Source organism: Sus scrofa, chromosome 7 (assembly GCF_000003025.6).
Source record: "Sus scrofa isolate TJ Tabasco breed Duroc chromosome 7, Sscrofa11.1, whole genome shotgun sequence".
NCBI lineage: Eukaryota > Metazoa > Chordata > Mammalia > Artiodactyla > Suidae > Sus > Sus scrofa.
The window spans coordinates 45588250-45610783 of NC_010449.5; the positions used below are offsets into that span (position 1 = coordinate 45588250).

General features: G+C 36.4%; 1 protein-coding gene across 10 annotated transcripts in view; it reads right to left on the reverse strand.

The window, feature by feature from the left end:
* The window catches only part of PKHD1 (PKHD1, fibrocystin/polyductin), a 477788-nt gene that overhangs the window by 140896 nt on the left and 314358 nt on the right, over window positions 1-22534 (reverse strand). For all 10 annotated transcript variants that reach the window (XR_002345756.1, XM_021098821.1, XM_021098820.1 and 7 more), the window contains 2 exons: window positions 17403-17490; window positions 346-500 (listed from right to left, as the gene is read on the reverse strand). Coding sequence is in view for 9 of the 10 variants with exons in the window: in XM_021098821.1 (XP_020954480.1) it covers window positions 346-500; window positions 17403-17490 (243 nt within the window). In the remaining variant the exon portion in view is untranslated. The remainder of the gene's footprint in view (window positions 1-345; window positions 501-17402; window positions 17491-22534) is intronic.

Below are 22534 nucleotides of genomic sequence, written 5' to 3' on the forward strand. Positions count from 1 at the left end.
GGAAATGAACTGGAAACCCATCTCCCATGAGGTTTATTCTGGCTTAGCCATGAGAATGCCCGCTGACCTTGAACAAGATTCTTAACCCTTCTGCTTGCTTCTAGACTTGCCATTATAAATAAAAAGTTTAAAAATTCCCTCACATCAAAGTATTTTCTTAAAAAAAATTAGGCAATAAAATTAATGAAGGGATGGAGATAAAGCCTTCTAGGATGAGCCTAGGGCAGCGGTTGAGTACTATCCGTCCCCTCTGAATGCTGATTGGATCCAAGGTCCCCAGGCAGATTGCTGAACACGTTTTTCTTGGCTCATTCACTTCCCTTAAGTAACAAGCCAAAGCCTTACCAATGTGACGGTGTCTGAGCCGCTCATGGATCCTAACATGGTGGCCCCTGACTTCTTTCACCGTGAGGACCTCGGCTTCATGAGGCTCATAAGAAGAGGAGCTAAGGACAATCTTGTCCTGGGGTCGCCAATCCACAGCATCCTCTACTATAATTCTGTAACAACATAGAGATGATATCAAGTACGCTGGCAGGGCTGCACGGCTCACCTACTGACTCCAGGGAGAACAGAAAATCCACTGCATGCAACCAACAATTCCCACTAGGGAGATTAAAGCAGAACTAGCAAGTCAAGACAGAGAAAAAAGACTTCTGCAAAAAAATAAAGAATGCTAATGGAGTTAATCTTTTGGCTTTTACATGTACAATACAGAGGCAGCAAGGATATTGTGTAGCCATGAAGCATAAGACAAAGGAACAAGGAAGAGTCAAAGTTTCAGAGTTTAGTATATGCCATGTACAAAATGTTTTCCTGAAATGGAAATGAATCTTTGTCGGTTGGGAAAGCTTGAATAATAAAGGGATTTCAGATGGGCTCTTTTCTCACATTTGTTGGTGACTTCCAATACCATTTTCAGACAATTTATCAATATGTCTTTAGACACAGGCCTTCATGGTGAAGCAGGTACAGTATGAGTCCTACAGGTTCCACTGAGCAGCTGTGTGACCTTGAGAAATCAATTACCTCTTCTGAGTTTCATATCTTCATTTGAAAAGTGACAACATTTAGATCTTCCTGCACACTCCCTGTGTTACTGCAGGGACAAAACTATGTATTCCCTGAGTATGCTATGTCCCTAGCATTGTGCTTCCATCACAATGTGTAACAATGAGGGTACTGCTCATTTTTGGTTAAATCATATTTAATAAAATTTCTGTGCCGTCTTTGGCAGTCACCTAGCTTTTCCTAGTGAATACATTTGCTCTATTCTCCCCTCACAGACATTATCGACTTCAACGGCATAGTTATATTAATTGCCTGTCCGCATTTTAGCAAATCTTGACAATAGAGTCTTCTTTACCAGTAAATGCTCATCCAGGCAACAGGTCCACCTGAAAACCATTCAACTGAGCAAAATATATTGACAAATAACGTATATTGACTGAGTGACTGTTGCACATTGCAAACTATGGTTGGTACTAGAGACATAATGGTAAATAAAACATGGCATTTGCATTAAAAAATAACTTAGATTTTGACTAGTAGACATCCTTAAAGAGTCTCCTATGTGGGTGGAGAAGTCAGACACATTTTGTATGTAATATTAACACAAAACACAGAAAGAAAGAAATTAAAGAGGGTCATTCTTGAGTCAATGGTATGAATCTGTTATGAACCAAAGATTGTAATTAAATTGAATCTGTGAGCCTGAGATTAGAGCGAGGACAGGAGAGAGTTGAAAAGAGAGAAAAAAAGACCATCATCAATTGATGCAATTTTAATTAAAGAATTGAGAGTCTGACCTTTGTAAGACATGATTTGCTGATTTGCTACGACATCTTAGAAAATTCACAGTTACAACATAAGAAAGCAACCCCTAGCTTTGAAAGGTGAAAAAAACAAGAGTCAGAGAGAATAAATAACAAAACTTGAGATTAGATAATTAAATGGAATCAGAGGTTGAATTAGGACAAAGGAAGACTCCTGACCAAGTCCAAGATCTTTGCATTAGATGGCTTCTCCCCACCTGCATGATTGTCTGATTCTTAGTTCTTTACCTGCAATAAAAAGTAATACTCCCTGAGGGATAAATTAGGAGTTTGCGGTTAACAGATACACACTACTACATGTAAAATAGATAAGCAATAAGGACCTATTGTAGAGCACAGGGAACCATACTCAGTATCTTGTAATAATCTATAATGGAAAAGAATCTAAAAAAATTATGTCTGAATCACTTTGCTATACACCTGAAACTAACACAACATTGGAAATCAACTATACTGCAATAATATTTTTTAAAAAGCAGTACTTCCACATTTCATAATGACAATATCATGCTAATCCATGAATTTATGAGATCTATGCAACATGCAGTGGAATATCATATAGCAATTAAAAAGCACATTGTAGCAGAGCACTGACTTGCTATGAATTCTGTTCGTTATATAAGACTGAAAAAAAGACAGATATAAAAAAACATGGCCCATTTATTTTTTAATAAAAATAATGCATGCAGAGAAAACAGTGATAGGAAGGATACACATTAAAATGTCAATTTACCAATGGATGGTGGGTTTATGAGTCGCTTTCACTTAAATCTAAATTTTCTAACTTACCAGGTAGTATAGTGATGTAAGAAAAAAAAAAAAACACTTTTTAAAAAAGAATGTTAGGCAATGAGTATAAAGTCAAACCAAAGTCAATTAGCACTGTAATTGAAATCAATCCTTTCCTTTATAACCAGTATTACTACGATCATTTTTTATTTTTGTTTCTCTTGTTGAGTAGTTTTTCAGAGAGTAGGTGGCCATAACATTCAGGAAAATTCCTTGTGAAAATGAGATTAAACTCATTCCCTATGGAGCACGGGAGATTTTTAGGGCTGTACAACTCTTCTGTGTGATATCATAAGGATGGATACACATCATTATACTTTCGTCCAAACCCACGGAACAATACAAAGTGTGAACCCTAATGTAAACTAAAAAATATTAAGGCCTCATTCCCAACTCTCTCATATCAGTCTTCTGCTCCAGCCAATGATGGGTCCACTCACGTTGCCAAGAAAGAAATAGATAATGTGTCTCTCGCCTGTCACTTAAAATAGCATTGCCAGTACCCTACTCTTCAGTCTTAAAAACTTACTGGAGCTTCTCTGCCTTCAAGAAATCATTCAAGGAGTTGCTGTTGTGGCTCAACGGTAACAAACCCAACTAATATCCACTGAGGATGCGGGTTTGATCCCTGGTGTCCCTCAGTGGGTTAAGGATCCGGCATTGCAGTGAGCTGCAGCCTAGTTCAAAGAGGCAGCTTGGATCCAGTGTTGCTGTGGCTGTTGTGTAGGCCAGCAGCTAAAGCTCCAATTCGACCCCTAGCCTGGGAACTTACATGTGCCACAGGTGCGTCCCTCAGAAGAAAATAAATAAATAAATAAGAAGTCATGCCATATGAGTCTCTTCACTGAATACCCAACCCCCTTTCTGTTCATAATTTTAACATGATAGGAACTGCTGCCTTATAAATGATTTCATACTCATGTCTTCTGGGGCTGCTCAACTCTCATATTGTTAGTTAATATTGAATGAAAATATGACTATCCAGTTATGGAAACCCCAGAGCATCTAGCAATTGTCCAGGCAAAGAGAAAAAGGAATTATTGAAATTATTATTCCAAACTTATATGAAAAACCCACATGAAGTTAAGTCGACCTTTTTCATGAAGGCTTCAGGAACCTTACAGGTCCATGACCATTTATCTCCTCCATACTCCTGAAGCCTTGAGATTCTATATCTTGTAAGAACCTACAGAGGACAAGGGAGTATGGCCCTCTTTATGACCACAGAGAAACAGTGGTTAATTTCCATAAAAAATTTTAGTCCCAGTATCAAAAACCTAGACAGTTCTGCTAGTCAAGTGTCAGTGTTCGGTATCCCTTAAATCCCAATATCCAGTCTTCCCACTTGTGGTCGGTCTTCTATCTGCTCTTACAGTTTCCCTCCAACTGCTTCAAGAAATCCTAGCTTAAGGACTTGAATCCCAGCTGTATTTTGTGTCTGGTTAATGCTAATAAGAATCTTACAGCTACAGGGAAAAGGAGAGACCTGCTTGCTGTTCTGAGAAAAGCACACCAAAATTAATAAATAAACAAAAAATTAAAAGAATTGTCTGCCCCGTAATTGGACCTAAATGGAAACCATATGAGAAAGAAGAAACTGAATAATCACTGCAGAAGTCTCCTGAAAGATAACTTTTTAAAAGTATAATCAAAATATCAGCACAGTTCCCTGTATTTTGGCATTAAATTTTACCTTAGGGAAGATATAATGCTTTGATCAAAAGAGCATAATTATAAAGAATGAAAAAAAAATGCACATATATACTTCCAAATTTGATTTAAAATTTTTTACCACCATGAATAAGACATTCATATAGACACACCTACAACTTAAATGAACTTATTGACTAAACTTTGGAGAGGTCTTAATGATAAGAGCTGCATGTGACCACAGGCTTAGGGCATCTAAGATGCCAAAATCTTTTCCCCAGAGAAATAAGACTGGCTATAGACTTCTGAACTCTAATAATATTGAGCCTTTAAAAAATTCCAGTTTAAACTTTGTCAAATGCCGTTGAAATCTACTGAGGGCTACATAGTTGAGAATCTACATAGTTCAGCGAGGTGTCTAAAGAAATCAATTCCTATAATGATTTTTTAAAATTTTTTTATTTTATTTTTTTCCTTTTTAGGGCCACACCCACGGCATATGGAAGTTCCCAGGCCAGGGGGCGAATCAGAGCTAGGGCTACTGGCCTACACCACAGCCACAGCAACGCAGGGTCCGAGCTGCATCTGTGATCTACACCACAGCTCATGGCAACACCAGATCCTTAACCCACTGAGCAAGGCCAGGGATGGAACCCGAAACCTCATGGTTCCTAGTTGGATTCGTTTCCACTGCTCCATGATGAGAACTCCCCGATAATGATGACAAGAATAGCCATCCTACACGTCAACTGTTTGTCTACAAACCCCCTTTCTCCTTCCACCACATCTCCTCTGAGAACTGCTCCCCTCGTCCACCACACTAATTAAGCAGTCTTACCAAGAGCTGTGAGTTACAGTCCCCCAAACCCTTTGCCAAAGGATTGGCAGGGGATCCAATCTGCCTTCATTAGTCAAAATCCTCCCCTGAGAGCAGAGAGGGAGTGGGGTGGACTGGGAGATCAGGGTGAGTAGAGGCAAACGATTACGTTTAGAATGGATGGGCAATGAGGTCCTACTGTACAGCACAGACAACTATGTCCAGTCTCTTGGGATAGACCATGATGGGAGACTACATGAGAAAAAGAACGTATATATATATGTTTGACCAGATCACTTTGCTGTACAGCAGAAAATGGCACAACATTGTAAGTCAACTATACCTTAATTTAAAAAATAAATTAGGGAATTCCCATTGTGGCTCAGTGGGTTAAGAACCTGACTAATATCCATGGGGATGCGGGTTGCAACACTGGCCTGGCTCAGTGGATTAAACTGATCTGGCATTGAGCTGTGGTGTAGGTTGAAAATGCAGCTCAGATCTGGTGTGGTTGTGGCTGTGGTGGAGGCCAGCAACTGCAACTCCAATTCAACCTCTAGTAGCCTGGGGACTTCCATATGCCGGTGTGCGGCTCTAAAAAGCAAAACAAACAAACAACAAACAAAAATAAAATTAAAAAATCCTTCCCTGGACTTCTTCCCCGCCCCAACCTTATCAGATATAATTAATAAATAAGATAGGAAGATATTGAAAGTGTACAAAATGATGATTTGATACATGTAGATACCGTGAAAGAATTTCCCTTCATAGAGTAGTTAACACCTCTGTCCCCTCCCCCCCTTTTTTTGGTGAGAACATTCAAATTCTCCTCTCTTAGCAAGTTATACAATACAGTGTTGTCAACTATAGGCACCCAGACTTTTGAATTGGAACTAAGGGGGAAGCAGTAATTTCCTCCCTGGTGGTAAAGCTGGGGAAACCAACAGCTCTGGGGCCATCTGCATCCTCTTGAATGAGGAAGCATCTACAGTGGAAACAAATGAGGTTGGAGATAAAACAGGAGAGGTGGAGGGAGAGCCTGATGCAATCAAGTCATGAGGCTGATAAGGTGCCAGAAACCGAGCCATGTGCTTTATACACATTAATTCATTTAATCCCTGTAACTACTCTATAAATCAAGCATTGTTATTCTTGTATTACAGAAAAAGAAACTTGAGGCTCAGAGAGAATACTTCATTCAAAAACACATTTACACATTAATTGCACAATTAAAATTATTTCAATCTGCCTGCCCTTGAAGTTGCCCTTGAAGAAAATGCCCTTGAAGTACATTATAGAAATCTATTTCCCCACCTCCCTTCCTAATTCATATTACTTTTCCTAGCATGGAGACAACACCCAATCGGAGATTAGGATCCACTAGTTCACTGGATCAGAAAGAATCAGCTACTTTTAGAGGCTAGGAAAGTGATCCTGAACCTCTGCCAATAAATGAATATTTATGCTCTAATACTTGAACTAAATTAGTAGTATATTGTATAATAATGAGGTTTGATTAATAAGCAAAATAAATTATAGCAGTTTTTGAAACAAAATTCAAGACTCAAATTTATTAAACAAGACACCATTGAGCCAACAGGCTCAATATGTTCTGATTTTCAGAAAAGACACATCAATTCAGTGTAGAAGGCATATACTGGACAAATATATTCTATATATATATTCTATATTATATATTCTATATTCTAATATATTCTATATTATATATTTTATATATTCTCTTGTGTACTAGATGCTAAGTAATATACCAAATCAATTTTCAAAAAGCAATATTTTCCTCTCCAATAGAAGCTGCTTGGAGGATCATGACATACACACCTAAAGCAGAGTAGTATCATCACTAAGTATATTTTTATTAAAATCATTAATCAGAAAATCACATGCAGGGATTTCCCGTCATGGCTCAGCAGAAACAAATCTGACTAGTATCCATGAGGACACAGGTTCCCTCTCTGGCCTCGCTTGGTGGGTTAAGGATCTGGCATTGCCGTGAGCTGTGGTGTAGGTCGCAGACACGGCTCGGATCTGATGTTGCTGTGGCTGTGGTGTAGGCTGGTGGCTACAGCTCCGATTGGACCCCTAGCCTGGGAACCTCCATATGCCACGGGAGCAGCCCTAGAAAAGGCAAAAAGACAAAGCAAAAAAAAAGAGAGAGAAAAGAAAAGAAAGAAAATCACTTATTATAGTGATTCAAATGATCAGAAAATCAGGGTGTGCTGGAGGAGATTGAATATCTTTCAGAAGATGTGATGGAATCTTTAAGGATCAGTAAAAAGTGTAAAGATAAAGAGGAGATGCAAGGGTACTTCTGATCCTCTTATTTTATTTATTAAATATTTAGGAAGCCAGTACAAAAGCTGTTCTAGAGAGCCACATGGAAGTGCCAAAGTGAGAATGTAGCAGAAAGGAGACAAACAAGAAATAGTCCAAACAAAGTATATGCATAGAGCAGCCTCTGTGGAAAACAGTATGGAGGTTCCTTAAACTAAAAATAGGATTACTATATGATCTAGCAATCCACTCCTGGGCATATATCCAGAAAAGACAAAAGCTCTAATTCAAAAGGATACATGCACCCCAATGTGCATTGCAGCACTATTCACAATAGTCAAGACATGCAAGTAGCCTAAATGTCCGTAGACAGACGAATGGATAAAGATGTGACATGCTATAAAATGTATTCAATGGAATACTACTCAGCGATAAAAATAATGAAATAATGCCATTTCCAGCAGCAAGGAAGGAATTAGAGATTATCATACTAAGTGAAGTTGGACAAAGAAAGATAAATATCCTGTGATATCACATGTGTGTGGAATTGAAAAAACAGTACAAATGAACTTATTTATGAAATAGGAACAGACTCAAGCCAATTTTATGGTTACCAAAGGGGAAGCGGGGGGTGTGGGGAATAAATTGGGAGTATGGGATTAATAGATGCACACTACCATATATAAAATAAACAAGGACCGACCAGATAGCAAGGGAACTGTATTCAATATCTTGTAATAAACTATAATGAAAAATGACAGGAAAAAACTAAAGTATATCCATAGAATACCATCACTGATTTGATATGAGATATACCAGAATAGGTATTATCAATGATGGCTTTTAGAATTAAAACCTAGGTCCTGGTAAAAGGTTGAGGTGAGAAATGATTTATCCTTGGCATCAGAGTTATTTCCTTATAAGTAACTGACTAAATTAATAAATAACTTAAGAGACAGAAAATAACCGGACAAAGAGACCAGACCATGCTTTATACACCATCTTTCTTTAAAAAGTAAATGAGATAAGAAATAAAAAAAATAAATGAGTCTTTGAGGAAAGTTCCCTATAAGCCTACTCTTCACCCAGTTGTCCTCAACTCAGAAAATTATGCCAAGTTCATCTATTCGCTCAGGTCAAAAGTTCTACAGTGATCTTTGCTTCTTCCCTTCTGCCCAGCCCATCAGCAAAACGTGTTGCCCCTTCAACATGTATTTAACCAGGTCTTTCCTCCTCCATCATCCCACCCAAATCTAAGCCATCAGCATGTCGCCTGAAAGATTGCAATGTCATTGCAATGTCTTAAGTCTCTCTGCTTCCACTTTTATCCTCCTAATGGTCAATTCTCCACACAGTATAAATCAGATTCATGCATGAATCGGACCCTCTTTCTGCCCTGTTTAAAATCTTCCAATTACCTAGGAGTTCCCGTTGTGGTGCAGTGGTTAACGAATCCTACTAGGAGCCATGAGGTTGCAGGTTCGATCCTTGGCCTTGCTCAGTGGGTTAAGGATCCAGCATTGCCGTGAGCTGTGGTTTAGGTTGCAGACTTGGTGACTACAGCTCCGATTCGACCCCTAGCCTGGGAACCTCCATATGCCGCAAGAGCAGCCCAAGAAATGGCAAAAAGACAAAAAAAAAAAAAAACCAAAAAAACTTCCAACTACCTTTAAAACCATCTGAAACCTTTATCATGGGATTGATTGATAAAGCAACCATTTAATTTGAAAGAACACATGGTCTCCCTTAAAAGACTCACAGTAAAACATACTTAATACTTGTATAGGCTAAAAAGAAAATTTCTTTTAGTCTAGGTATAATCTCCTTTGATTTATCCATAATCCAAAAATCCAACATTTTTATTCATCAGTTTTCCCCCAAAGCAACTGAAGCAACAAGAGTAAAGAGTAAGTTAATTTAGAGATAAATTGATATAATAATATATAACAAAAGAAAATAATTTTTTCAAATATGTGACTAAACTTACTTTGCCTTGGTAGGGTAAGAAATGGGTCTAAGTTTATAAAGTTCAAGTTTATTAAGACTAACTGTAAGAAATGAAGACTTTCCTCTGAACATTTCACAGTAACATTCTTTCTCTCTATCTGTCTCTCTCTCTCTCTCTCTTTTTTTTTTTTTTTTTTTTTTTCTTTTTAGGGCTGCACCCGCGTCATATGGAGGTTCCCAGGCTAGGGGTTGAATTGGAGCTAGGGCTGCTGGCCTACACCACAGCCACAGCAATGCCAGATCTGAGCTGCATCTGCAACCTACACCACAGCTCACGGCAACACCAGATCCTTAACCCACTGATCAAAGCCAGGGATTGAACCTACAACCTCTTGGTTCCTAGTCGGATTCCTTTCCACTGTGCCACAACAGGAACTCCACACCCTAACATTCTTCATAAAATACAAGAGTTATATACAAACAAATTCAGATCTATGATTCTGTTGGTGAAAGCTCATAAGGGGGTCCAAGTAAAATCTGCCCCCATAACAATATATTAGAAAGACTTACTAAGCTGACTTTTAACAGAAGGATGAATGTGGGTCAATATTTAAAGAAACTATTTGCATAAGGTCTGTATATACTCTATACCCTATATAAACTATTAAACAGTTTTTATTCAGTTAATGCTGTACAAACTTCAACTTGCAGGATTTGATAATGTCTATGGTTATGTAAGCTATCATCTGGGAATGCTGAGTGAAGGGTGCATGGGGACTCTGAACAATTTGTGCAACTTCTTGTGAGTCTTAAAAATTATTTCACACATTTTTAAAAGGTTAAAATAAATTATCCATAAAATGAATACACTGTGATAATTGGGCATCATTCATATAAACTCATTAGAGTACTCCTCCTCTGGACTGATACTAAGCAACCTTGTTTTTAATATGATTTTGTCCTCAGTATTTGAAATATGCAGAACACTAGGCATAGAATCAGAGAGATTGTGGTAAAAATTTAGCCTCAGGGACTTCCAGCTTTATGAACTTGGAACTTCACTTCTCCAGCCTCAGTTTTCATATCTGCTAAATGCAGATAATAATATCTAACTTCTAGCACAGAGAGATTTAAATGAGATAATGTATGTAGAATGCTTGGTGGATGCCTGACATTGAGTGAGCCCACATGATAAGAACTCAATAAGTAGAAGCTAGTTAATTACTATTGATAGTTTTAATTAATAAAATTGAATTTCTTTCGAAATAGCCTGTAGCTCAGATTCTGAGTGAGGTTTTTAACACATTCTTATAAGAAAAAAATCCATCCATATGGCCCCTGCCAAATTCCAACTTGCTAACTTGGTAATAATTAAAGATTCTTATTGATCCTTGTTGGAAATGCCCACCTCACAAATCCTTTGGGGGAATCAGAGAAGTGCTTTGAACTCTACATGACCAAATCTGAACTCAAAATCTTTCCTCCCCAGTTTAGTCCTCTTCTGATGACTGGTGCTGAGGTCCATCTCCATAAACCAGAACTAAGAAAGCATCTCATGTCCAATCCATCCTGAAGATTATCTCCTGTCTGTATATCTGCCAACTTCTCTCCATTACCAGTCCAGCTCCTGACTACAAGTTACTCTATTTTTGTTGTGTGTGTGTTGTCATGCCCATGGATGCCAAAGTTCCTAGTCTAGGGACTGAATTTTCGCCATAGCAGCATTTGGAGTCACTGCAGGGACAACCCCCAGTCCTTAACCCACTGAGCCACAGAGGAACTCCAAGTTATGCTGCTTCTTGCTTGCACTTCCTAAGTGGTATCCCAAGACTCGTTTTAATCCCTCCTGTTGTCTGCATTGCACCTAGAATGATTTTTAAAATATAAAACATGATTACTGGTGCTACTTCCCACCCATGGTATCTTCTTCGAAACCTAAAAGAGCTATACAATGTTCTTAGGAGGCTAAACCCTAAAATGCTTGATATCACCATTGAGTATGGCCTTGACCCCTAAACCACTCCTTAGAGCACTATTCTTGTGACTTGGTCCATTCTCTCCTCATCATCCATCCTGCCTTTCCTTCAAGTTCCTAGTTCCCCATTCTTCCTCCTACCACAGAATCACCTCTTGGGCCTCTGTTTCTCAGTCACCTGTGCTGACTCCTCCTCTTGGACAACTCCCTGTCATTTTCTCCCTGAGCCCGAAGCTAAGTCTTCAATTGCCTTCTTCACCTTTCTGCTTGGTGTCTCCAACTTAGCACTGGCCCTCACACACCCTGACAAGTCTGTTCTTCTCCCAGTCTCCCCATCTCAGTGCATGTGTCCAACTCCCATCAGGTTGATCAATCAAAAAACCTGAAGGACTCTCCTCATGTCAACATTCAACCCATCAGCAGGTTCAGAGATGACCACTTCTTCTCTCCATCTCCACTGCCTCCTCCCTAGTCCTAGCCACCATGTTTTTTGGCGTCAACTGGCTTCTTGATTTCCCAGCTTCTGCTTTTGTCTCCACAGTCCATCATCTACAGAGCAGCCAGAGTGGTTTTCAAAACATAAATCTGATTCCATCAACCCACCTGAGGAAAGCCTTTCGGTGATTTTCCCTTTGACTTCTTGCACCTAAACAATGTATAGTGTGACTTGGCATCTGTCATGTCATACAACTCAACCCTCTGCTCATGTTGGTCCAGTTACAGTGACCTCATTTTTTTTTCCCATCCCTCCAAAAGCCACTTCAGAGACAATGCTGGATGTCCATCCTTCCTTTCATTCTCATCAAACAGGTGTATCCCTCTTAGCATTCAAATCTCCTTAAATTTCCCTTATTCCAAAAGATCTTCCCTGTCCATTCAGTATAAAAGGGTATACTGCATATTCCCCCAATTATCTTGGATCATACCACTGTGTCTATTTCCTTATAAAATGTGATAAAATTTTATCATCTGCAGCTATATTCTTTTTTTATTACTCAATGAATTTTATTACATTTATAACTATACAACAACTGTACAACAATCATCACAACCCAATTTTATAACATGTCCATCCCAAACCCACAGTGCATCCCCCACTCTCTAAGCTGTCTCATTTGGAAACCATAAGTTTTCAAAGTCTGTGAGTGAGAATCTGTTCTGCAAAGAAATTCATTGTGTCCTTTTTTTAGATTCCACATGTAAGTGATAGCATACGATGTTGGAGTCTTGCTGTCTGACTGACTTCACTTAGCCTGATAATTTCTAGGTCCATCCATGTTTGCAGTTATGTTCTTTATATTTTTGTATTTGCTTATTTATAGTCTTATCTCTCCACTAAGATGTAAACTCTTACTTGGTGGCCATTTCTTCAAATTTGCCTCTGTTCTGCAGTGCTCACAGCCATAGCAGGCACATAGTAAGAACTCATCAGATATTTATTGAATGACTGAGTGCTATTTACTCTGGCTAGAGTAATTTTTCACGCATACCCTGCTTCCACTTTACTTAATTAAAGCCCACTCATCTTTCAGTTCTCACCTCTGAGATCCCTCTTCAGGGGAGCTTTCTATAACCTCAATTACTACCTCAAGTTCTCATGTTTTCAGACCCCTCCCTATACGGCCTTCCTTCATAGCATCTATCACAGATGTGATTTTACATTTATTTTGTATTTATTTGATTAATATCTGAGGACAGAGACCATGCCAATTTTCACAAGCTGTATCTTAAGGCTCAGTGTTAGACATATGGTAAAAAAATCCACAAAAAATCATGTTGAATAGGTACATAACAGAGTTAAAATAACTCAAAAGTAACAAGCACTCTATGAAGGTATTCTGTACCTATCTACCAATGGGATCCTTGCTGTACTGTCTGCCTTTCTAGGCCTTTCTCTATCTACATATGTCCATGTATATATATTATTTTATTTTATTTTATTTATTAAACTAGGCTAATATGTAATATTATTTCTCCCTTGAACACACACATCTCTTCCCCTTTGTCAACTGGGAACTCACTCTTTTTAATTTTGCCCAGATAAGTTTTAAAATGGCATTTGATTTTTGTTTAATATTTTCTTCATTTCTGGTACATAAGAATATTTTATGTTTATTAGTCAGATGCATGTCTTCTTTTGTGAAGTATGTATTCAAACTCTTCAGTAATTATGCTTCTGGTTTGTTTATGCTTCCTTTTCTTTCCTGAGTTCTTTACATATGAAAAGCATTAGCCGTCCATTTGCAAATACTTTCTAATTTGTCATTTGCCACTTCATTTTATAATCGGCAGGCAGAAATATTGATTTTTTTTTTTACATTGTCAAATCTTTTTTTTCTTGGTGTTATAGTTGTTAAATTTCTTGTTGTAATTAGACAGGTATTTTTTAGCTTCATATTACATATTTACTTAAATGTTCTTCAAATAATTTATAGCTTTATTTTTTAACATTTAATCCTTTTAAATCCATCTACAATTTAAAGCATAAAGTGAGAATCTAATTTTATATTTTCCAAAGTATTGACCAATTATTCTAGCACAAGTTTTCAACTAAATGTAAATGATAATTTATTCTGGTTTTATTTTATTTTATTGTCTTTTTGCCTTTTCTAGGGCCACTTCCCACAGCACATGGAGGTTCCCAGGCTAGGGGTCTAATCGGAGCTGTTGCTGCCAGCCTACGCCAGAGCCACAGCAACGCGGGATCTGAGCCGCATCTGCAACCTACACCACAGCTCACGGCAACGCCAGAACATTAACCCACTGAGCAAGGCCAGGGATTGAACTCGCAACCTCATGGCTCCTAGTAGGATTCCTTAACCACTAAGCCACGACAGGAACTCCCTGTAATTTATTTTTTTAAATTTCGGAATGACGCTACATACATTTCAGATTAGAATTTTAATCTCTTTAATATCTGTTATATTTGAATTCTCATTTCTGAATTGCATATTATTTTCTTTGTATGGTTAGGGTTATTAGATATTAAACCAGTATATCTTTTAAAAAAAATCAATCCAACTAATTTCTTACTTTGCTATGGGAGTGCCCATGGCTCAGTGGGTTAAGAACCCGACTAGTATCTATGAGGACGATGGTTCGATCCCTGACCTTGCTCAATGGGTTAAGGTTCTAGCCTTGCTGTGAGCTGTGGTATAGGTCGCAGATGTAGCTTCAGATCCCACATTTCTGTGGTGGTGGTATAGACCAGCAGCTGTTGTTTTGATTTGACCCCTAGCTTAGGAACTTCCATATGCAACAGGTGTGGCCGTAAAAAACAAACAAAAAATTTTTCTTACTTCATAATCAATCAATTGTTGCCTTTATCAGATACCTGTTGATTTCATTAGACTTACTGGTTAGTTTGTCTCTGGTTTCTTTTATCAACAACTTTATTTTTGTACTTTCTTATTCATCAGTGAAAGTATTAACTGTGATCCATGTATGAACATGCAATATTTTTATTACTGTTCATTTCCCAAGTATTCTATTGGTAGAGGTTTGGTCTCCACTTTGATACAAAAGTTATTTAGGACAGAGTTTATCTTTTCTTTTTTTTCTTTCATCTTGCAAGGGATTAAGATTGTTGGCTAAAATGTTTTAATCTCTGTTTTGTTATTGTAAGTATATCCTATATAATCTGTTTATTAAAATTTAATAAGGTTTTTATTATGTATTTATTTTGATTTTCACTTCTCTTGTGAATAGTTCTGAAGTTCTTTTTTCCATTTTATTTATATTTTAAGAATTCATTTATTTATCTTTTAAGGTTCCAATATTTAACTAAACATTTTTCTGAGTTGATTCTGTTTTCCTCTGATAAAAAACTATAATTGTATTTTCATTCACTACCAATTTTTTTCTACGTAGTTCATTTTTAACAAGCAAACAAGCACATTTTCTTCTTCCTTTCTTTTTCTTTTTTTTTTTTTTTTTTTTTTTTTTTGCTTTTTGCTTTTTAGGGCCGCACCTGCAGCATATGGAAGTTCCCTGGCTAGGCGTTGAGTCAGAGCTGTAGCTGCTGGCCTGTACCACAGTCACAGCAACACCAGATCCAAGCCACATCTGCAGTCTACACCACAGCTCACGGCAATACTGGATCTTTATTTAACCCACTGAGCAAGGCCAGAGATTGAATACACATCCTCATGGATACTAGTTGGGTTCATTTCTGCTGAGCCACAGTGGGAATGCCTCATATTTTTTTTTCATAAATAGCAGATTTATTCTTACTTTTATTGTCTTTTCATACCTTTTTTGTTGTTTTAGTTCTTTTACTATTTCATTGTCTACTCTTTTTGTATTTTACCCTTTATTTATGGTCTCTTTTACCATTTTGTCTCTGGTGATTTGGAAGGTATACATCTTATTTTAAATTCTGCTAGAATTAACTCATATTTACATATATACTTCCTATGGCTTTCTTATGTCCCATTTCAAGTTTCCTATAGCTATAGTCCCCAATTTTAAACCTAGAATTTTATCTGAGAATTATAACCTGTGATGGTTAGTTTATGCACCAACTTGGCTAGGCTATACTACCCAGGTATTAAATCAAACAGTAAGCCTGGTGTTGCTGTGAAAGTATTTTGTAAATGTGTAAATCTACAACCAGGGGAAAGGAGATGACCCTCCATAGTGTGGGTGGGCCTCATCTATCAGTTGGAAGGCCTTAAAAGCAAAATTGAAGTTTCCTTGAAAAAAGATGAAATTATTGCCTCAAGGCTACAGACAGCTTCAGATCCTTCACAAGTCTTTATAGCCTGCAAGGCTGTCCCACAAATTTTGAACTGACAGCCCTCCTAAGAAGAGCCAATCCCTTGAAATATATCTCTTTATATATAATATATACTCTATGTATACTATATATACTATGTATATATGTACACACATATACATACATACACATACAACCTATTATATGTATTTTATGTAAATGAACCCTAATGTTATTAACTTTCAAATGTTATGTAGCTTCTTTTATAAGAACTGTTAGAATTTGTCTTATATTAATAACCATATTTACAGTATTATATTTAACTTACTCCAGTGCTTGCCTTTGCACTTTATCTACCTTTATACAATTCCTGAATTTTATTTATTTTCTTAAAATTTAGATTCTGTTTAATCTCTTTATTAGAACACATTTTTGAATTTTTTTCAGTTCTTGCAAAGCAAAAGATATCTTTTGTTTGCTTTCACATGAGAACAGCATTTTAGCAGGGTCTTTGTCTATAATCCAAGCCTTTACTCATAATCTTTCTTTCCCCAAATATTTACAGATTTTTGCGTCACTATCTTCCTACATTTAATGTTGTCAAGCTTTACGTCCCCTTTATGTTTTTCTTACTTTTTTCACTGTTATATCTTGTACTGTGAGGATATGTAGCATTACCCTTGATATTGTTCAAATTAAATGGAACTACTCCCAGGTTTGTTATATGTATTTTAGTTAAAGTTTTAATTATTCATTGTGCTGTCATTATTCTGGGCTTTTATTAAAAAGAATAGTTACCAATATATGCTTTGTATTTTCTGTTTTCTATTCCTAATAGCTTTTCTTTTATTATTCTAATCTCTTGATCTTGTCTGCTGCATTCAGGTAGATTCCATCATATTCTCTTTCACATTGCCTGCTCACTCTAAGGCAATGGTACTTCTTACTCCCTCCAATGCATTATTAAATTCTGTTATTGCACTTTAAATTCCATAAGATTCTTCATATGCTTCATCTCACTCTTATTTCATTTCTCTCTCTTAACCAGCTATTATTTCAACCCAGACATTTGTGATCTCACCTTATAGTTCATCTACTATCTCACAGAGCTCTTCTTTTTAAAGATTTATTGACATTAGTAAACAAGTATTATCTAAAATTTACTTCTTAAATAAAATATACCCTCCCCTGCCTTTAGCATGTTTTGTTCTTCCATTATGTTAGAGAATTTTTAAAATTCCATCTAGCCTTTTATTTTTCCATTTATTTATCCTTGAATTATGATTCTCAATATAAATTTTAATTTCATATTATAACAAAACTTCCAGCAGAAGGAAACTAAACCAAAAAATATATCCCTAACTTACTCTCATTCCTTACCTCTCATTGCCTGAAGCAATGTCAGCCCCAAGATGTGTCCAGGATTTCTTAGAATAAGCGCTGTGAAGCTGAACTTTCCCAAATACCCCTGAAAATAAAAGGAGCAACAAATGGAGTCAGCTGTAATTTCTTCTTTTTCATTTTTAACTTTATTGATTTGAGCTCTCTCCTTTTTTTCCTTGATGAGTCTGGCTAAAGATTTATCAATTTTGTTGATCTTTTCAAAAGAACCAAATTTTGATTTCATTGATCTTCGCTATTGTTCTCTTTGTCTCTATTTCATCATTTATTTCTGCTCTGATATTTATGATTTCTTTCCTTCTGCTAATTTGTGGCTTTGTCTGTTCTTCCTTCTCTAATTGTTTTAAGTACAAGGTTAGGTTGTTTATTGGAGCTTTTTCTTTTTCTTTTTTTTCTTTCTTTCTTTTTTTTTTTTTGAGGTAAGATTGTATTGCTATAAACTTTCCTCTCAGAACTGCTTTTGCTGTGCTTCATAGGTTTTGGGTTGTTGTATCTCTGTTGTCATTTTTCTCAAAGTATCTTTTGATTTCCTCTAGATTTCTTCAGTGATCCATTGGTTGCTCAGTAGCACATTGTTTAGCTTGTAGAAGTTTGTATTTTTCACAGTTTTTTTTTCCTTGTAGTTAATATCTAGTCTCATAGCATTGTGATCAGAGAAAGTGCATGGGATAATTTCAACTTTTTCAAATTTACCAAAGCTTGATCTGTGGTCCAAAATGTGATCTATCCTGGAGAATGTTCCATGTGCACTTGAGAAGAATGTCAAAGATGACACAAAAAGATGGAAAAATATACCATCCTCTTGGATTGGAAGAATCAATACTGTCAAAATGACTATACTACCTAAGGAAACCTACAGACTCAATGCAATCCCTACCAAATTACCAAAGACATTCTTCACAGAACTATAACAGAATATTTTAAAATGTGTATGGAAACACAAGAGACCCCGAATAGCCAAAGCAATATTGGAAAAGAAAAAATAAAATGGAGGAATCAAGCTTCCTGACTTTAGACAATACAACAAAGCTACAATCATCAAAAAAATATGGTACTGGCACAAAAACAGAAATATAGACCAATGGAACAGGATAGAAAGCCCAGATATAAACCCAAGTACCTATGTTCAACTAATCTATGACAAAGAAGGACAGAGAATACAGTGGAAGAAAGATAGCCTCTTCAATAAATGGTGTTGGGAAAACTGGAAAGCTACATGTAAAAGAATGAAAGTAGAACACTATCTAATACCATATACAAAAATAAACTCAAAATAGATTAAAGACCTAAATATAAGACCAGACACTATAAAACTCCTAGAGGAAAACATAGGAAGAACACTCTTTGCCATAAATCACAGCCACATGATCCACCTCCTAGAATAATGACAATAAAGATGCAAATAAGCCAATGGGATCTAGTCAAACTCAATAGCTTTTGCACAGCAAAGGAAATCATTAAAAAAACAAAAAGACAACCCACAGAATGGGAGAAAATCTTTGCCAATGATGCAACAGACAAGGGGCTAATCTCCAAAATACACATGCAATTCAACAACAACAACAAAAAAACAATCCAATTGAAAAATGGGCAGGAGATCTAAGTAGACATTTTTCCAAAGACGACATCTGGATGGCCAACAAGCATATGAAAAAATGTTCAATATCACTAATTATTAGAGAAATGCAAATCAAAACTACAATGAGTACTACCTCATACCAGTCAGACTGGCCATCATAACAAGTCAACAAATAACAAATGCTGGGGAGGGTGTGGAGAAAAAGCTACCCTCCTCCACTGTTTCTGGGAATGTAAATTGGTACAACCTCTATGGAAAATAGTATGGAGTATCTCAGGAAACTAAATATAGAGCTACCATATGATCAAGCAATTCCACTGCTGGATACATATCTGGACAAAACCTTCATTGAAAAAGATACATGCACCCCTATGTTCATAGAAGCACTATTCACAATAGCCAAGACATGGAAACAACCTAAATGTCTATCAACAGATGATTGGATTAGGATATGGTACATATATATACAACGGAATATTACTCTGCCATAAAAAAGACAAACAAATGCCTTTGCAGCAATGTGGACAGATCTAGAGACTCTCATACTAAGTGAAGTAAGTCAGAAAGAAAAAGACAAATGCCATATGATATCACTTATTTTTGGAATCTAAAATATGGAACAGATGATCCTATCTAAAAATAACAAACAAACAAACAAACAAACAAAAAACAGAAACAGATCATGGCCAAGAAGAGCAGACTTGTGGTTCCTAAGGGGGAAAGGGGAGGGAGTGGGATAGATGGGTATTTTGCGTTTTTTTGTTTTGTTTTGTTTTGTTTTGTTTTTTGGCTGCAAACTGTTATACTTGGAATGGATGGGAAATGTGATCCTATGGTACAGCACAGGGAAATGTGTGTCATTGGGTCACTTTGTTGTACAACAGAACTTGACTAAACATTGTAAATCGACTATACTTAAATAATAAAAATAATAAATACCTTAATAAGGTAAAAACGGGTAGGAAAATCCTTCAGAGAAATGAAGGCCACATAAGTAAAACTCATTAGAGAAGTTATTGCACAAGATGGATGATACAAAAACTGTATATGATGATACCCACCTTATCAGAAAAAGAATAGTTAAGTACTTTAGCAGGTCAACTCTATTTTACATGGCTATGAACATATTTTTATTCTCCCAAAAGCTATAGAGAAATGAATGTTATACCGTATCAAATCATCCAAGAGCTGGGAAATAGACCATTCTAATGGTTAACTAGTTAGATTTCCACCATTAAGTGACTCAAAACCATTTGCAATTCTGATGAAAGTTAACTGGTTTTGATATTTCATGTTAAATTTTCCAAAGTCAAGGGTAATTTTGTTTCCTGAGGAAGGAGATCTGGTGCTATTAGCTTTGTTTTCAGTAGTTGGACCTCAGAATTTTTTTTCATTACAGATATCAAAGGATCGATCTCTAGCTCCTTCATTTCAAAAAATAATGTATTTCAGACTTAATATAAAGCCTTACCAGGGACATGCTTGATGCAGTCCAGTCTTATTCCTTCAGGTCTTTCCTCTTACACATTTTATTGCCATTTAAAATCATGTGAAGCAAAATTCCTCATATTCTAGTGGTCTAAACATATTTTGAGCATAAACCCAAGCAGTAACAAAATTAGGACCATGCACTCCTAACACACGTCTACTTATTCATTTTTAGATAAATAACCTTACAAACAAATGGATATATTCATACAGGTTTGAATAGAAGTTGCAATGTTTTCTGCCTTTATGCAAGTTGCCTCCATACCAATGGATTGGTGCACCCCATTTTATTGCAAATCACTAACCTTGAAAACTAAAGATTTTACAATTTTTAACAGAAAATATATAAATAAGGAAAGCAAACACCAGTAAGACACAAATAATATGCCTTGGATTTTTTCCAATGTAAACTAAAAAACTCAGAACTTCATCCACCGTTTACATCAACATCCATCATTTTACTCTAATTCAGCAAAAAGTAAGACAATAATAAAACTAAAATAAAGATTAGTGGAAATGGATAAAATAACTTACTTTGAGGATATATTCTGGAATCAATCTTTCACAATAACAAGCCTACATTATTATGTATGTATATATACATATATATAAAGTATCATCATCAAAAACTTAAGCTTTTCCACTATCAACTAAATAAACTAGACATGAGAGGAACACAGAATAATTTAGAGAAATTTCCAACAAAGATTTTAACAAAAGCCAGTTTATTTCCTTTAATTTACCAGAAAGCAAATTCCTTTATCATTCCCTATCACCAAAGCTTTACTGTAAAATGACATGATTTCTTAGCTATTTCAAGGAGATGATAATATTTGAAGAGATTAAAATCTGCCATGTACTTATGATATCACCAAATATTAAGTCTATGGTGACAAATATCTCATTCCTTATTTAATTTAGAGTCAGGGAAAACGTCAAAACCACATCTTTGGCCATATGCCTGGAGTTGGGTATCAAGACAGGCAAGCTCTTATATTCCGAACACATTTGGTCCAACATGGAACTCCATGGAACAGCATGGACACCGAGAGGAGTCCCAGTTCCTGTTGTTATTCATCAAGTTTGTCAACTTGAAAAAAGTAAAATATCTCTCAACCTCATATTCTTAAAAAGATAAAAATAAACAGCATATATGAAAAAATCTTATGGAAACGATAAAGCACTACCAAAGTGTTACATGGCAATGACTATGTATTTTGAACCTAGGTTACCAAACGCTGTACTATCCTAACATGATTGTTTCCAATTTCCTGAGTCACCAAGATCTTATAAGATTAGTAATGTTGTGCAGAGAAAATAAGAAAATGCTAGAAATCTGATAAAAAGCCTCTCATACCTCTCCCGTAAAAGTCAGTCATTGTATAGCTCTTAACATCATAGTTATACAAGCCCGGTCCCAGTTTCTGTGCTCTTATGTAGACCAATTTTAAAATAGAATGTGGGGAGTTCCCACTGTGGTGCAGCAGGATTGGTGGCCTCTCTGCAGCACCAGGATGCAGGTTTGATCCCTGGCCTGGCGCAGTGGTTAAAGGATCCAGCATTGCCGCAGCACAGGTCACAACTGCTGCTCAGATCTGATCCTTGGCCCAGGAACTCCATATGCCACAGCGCAGCCAAAAAAGGAGGAAAGAAAAAAAAAAAAAAAAAAAAAAGGTGATTTGGTATCATGGCAGTAAATGTTTCTTAGTCACCTATCGATGTATCAGTTTTAAAAAAATCCCTCAGTAACCACACAGTATTTATACTTGATAACACAGACTCTTCGTCCAGACTTTGGTGTTTGACCAATCTAGATATAAATCTAAGTTCTGACACTATAAAACTCTATGCCTCTACTCATCACCTCTGAATCTTAGTTTTGACGTCTGTGAAATGTATACTCCTTATAGGAGAGCTGGTAAGTGAAATAATAAATATAAATTCTCTAGAAGATTGCCTGAAATTTAGTAGATGTTCTATGAATGGTACTTGCCTATCAGAAATGCACACGCATTTCATTTTTAATAACAACCGCATTATATTC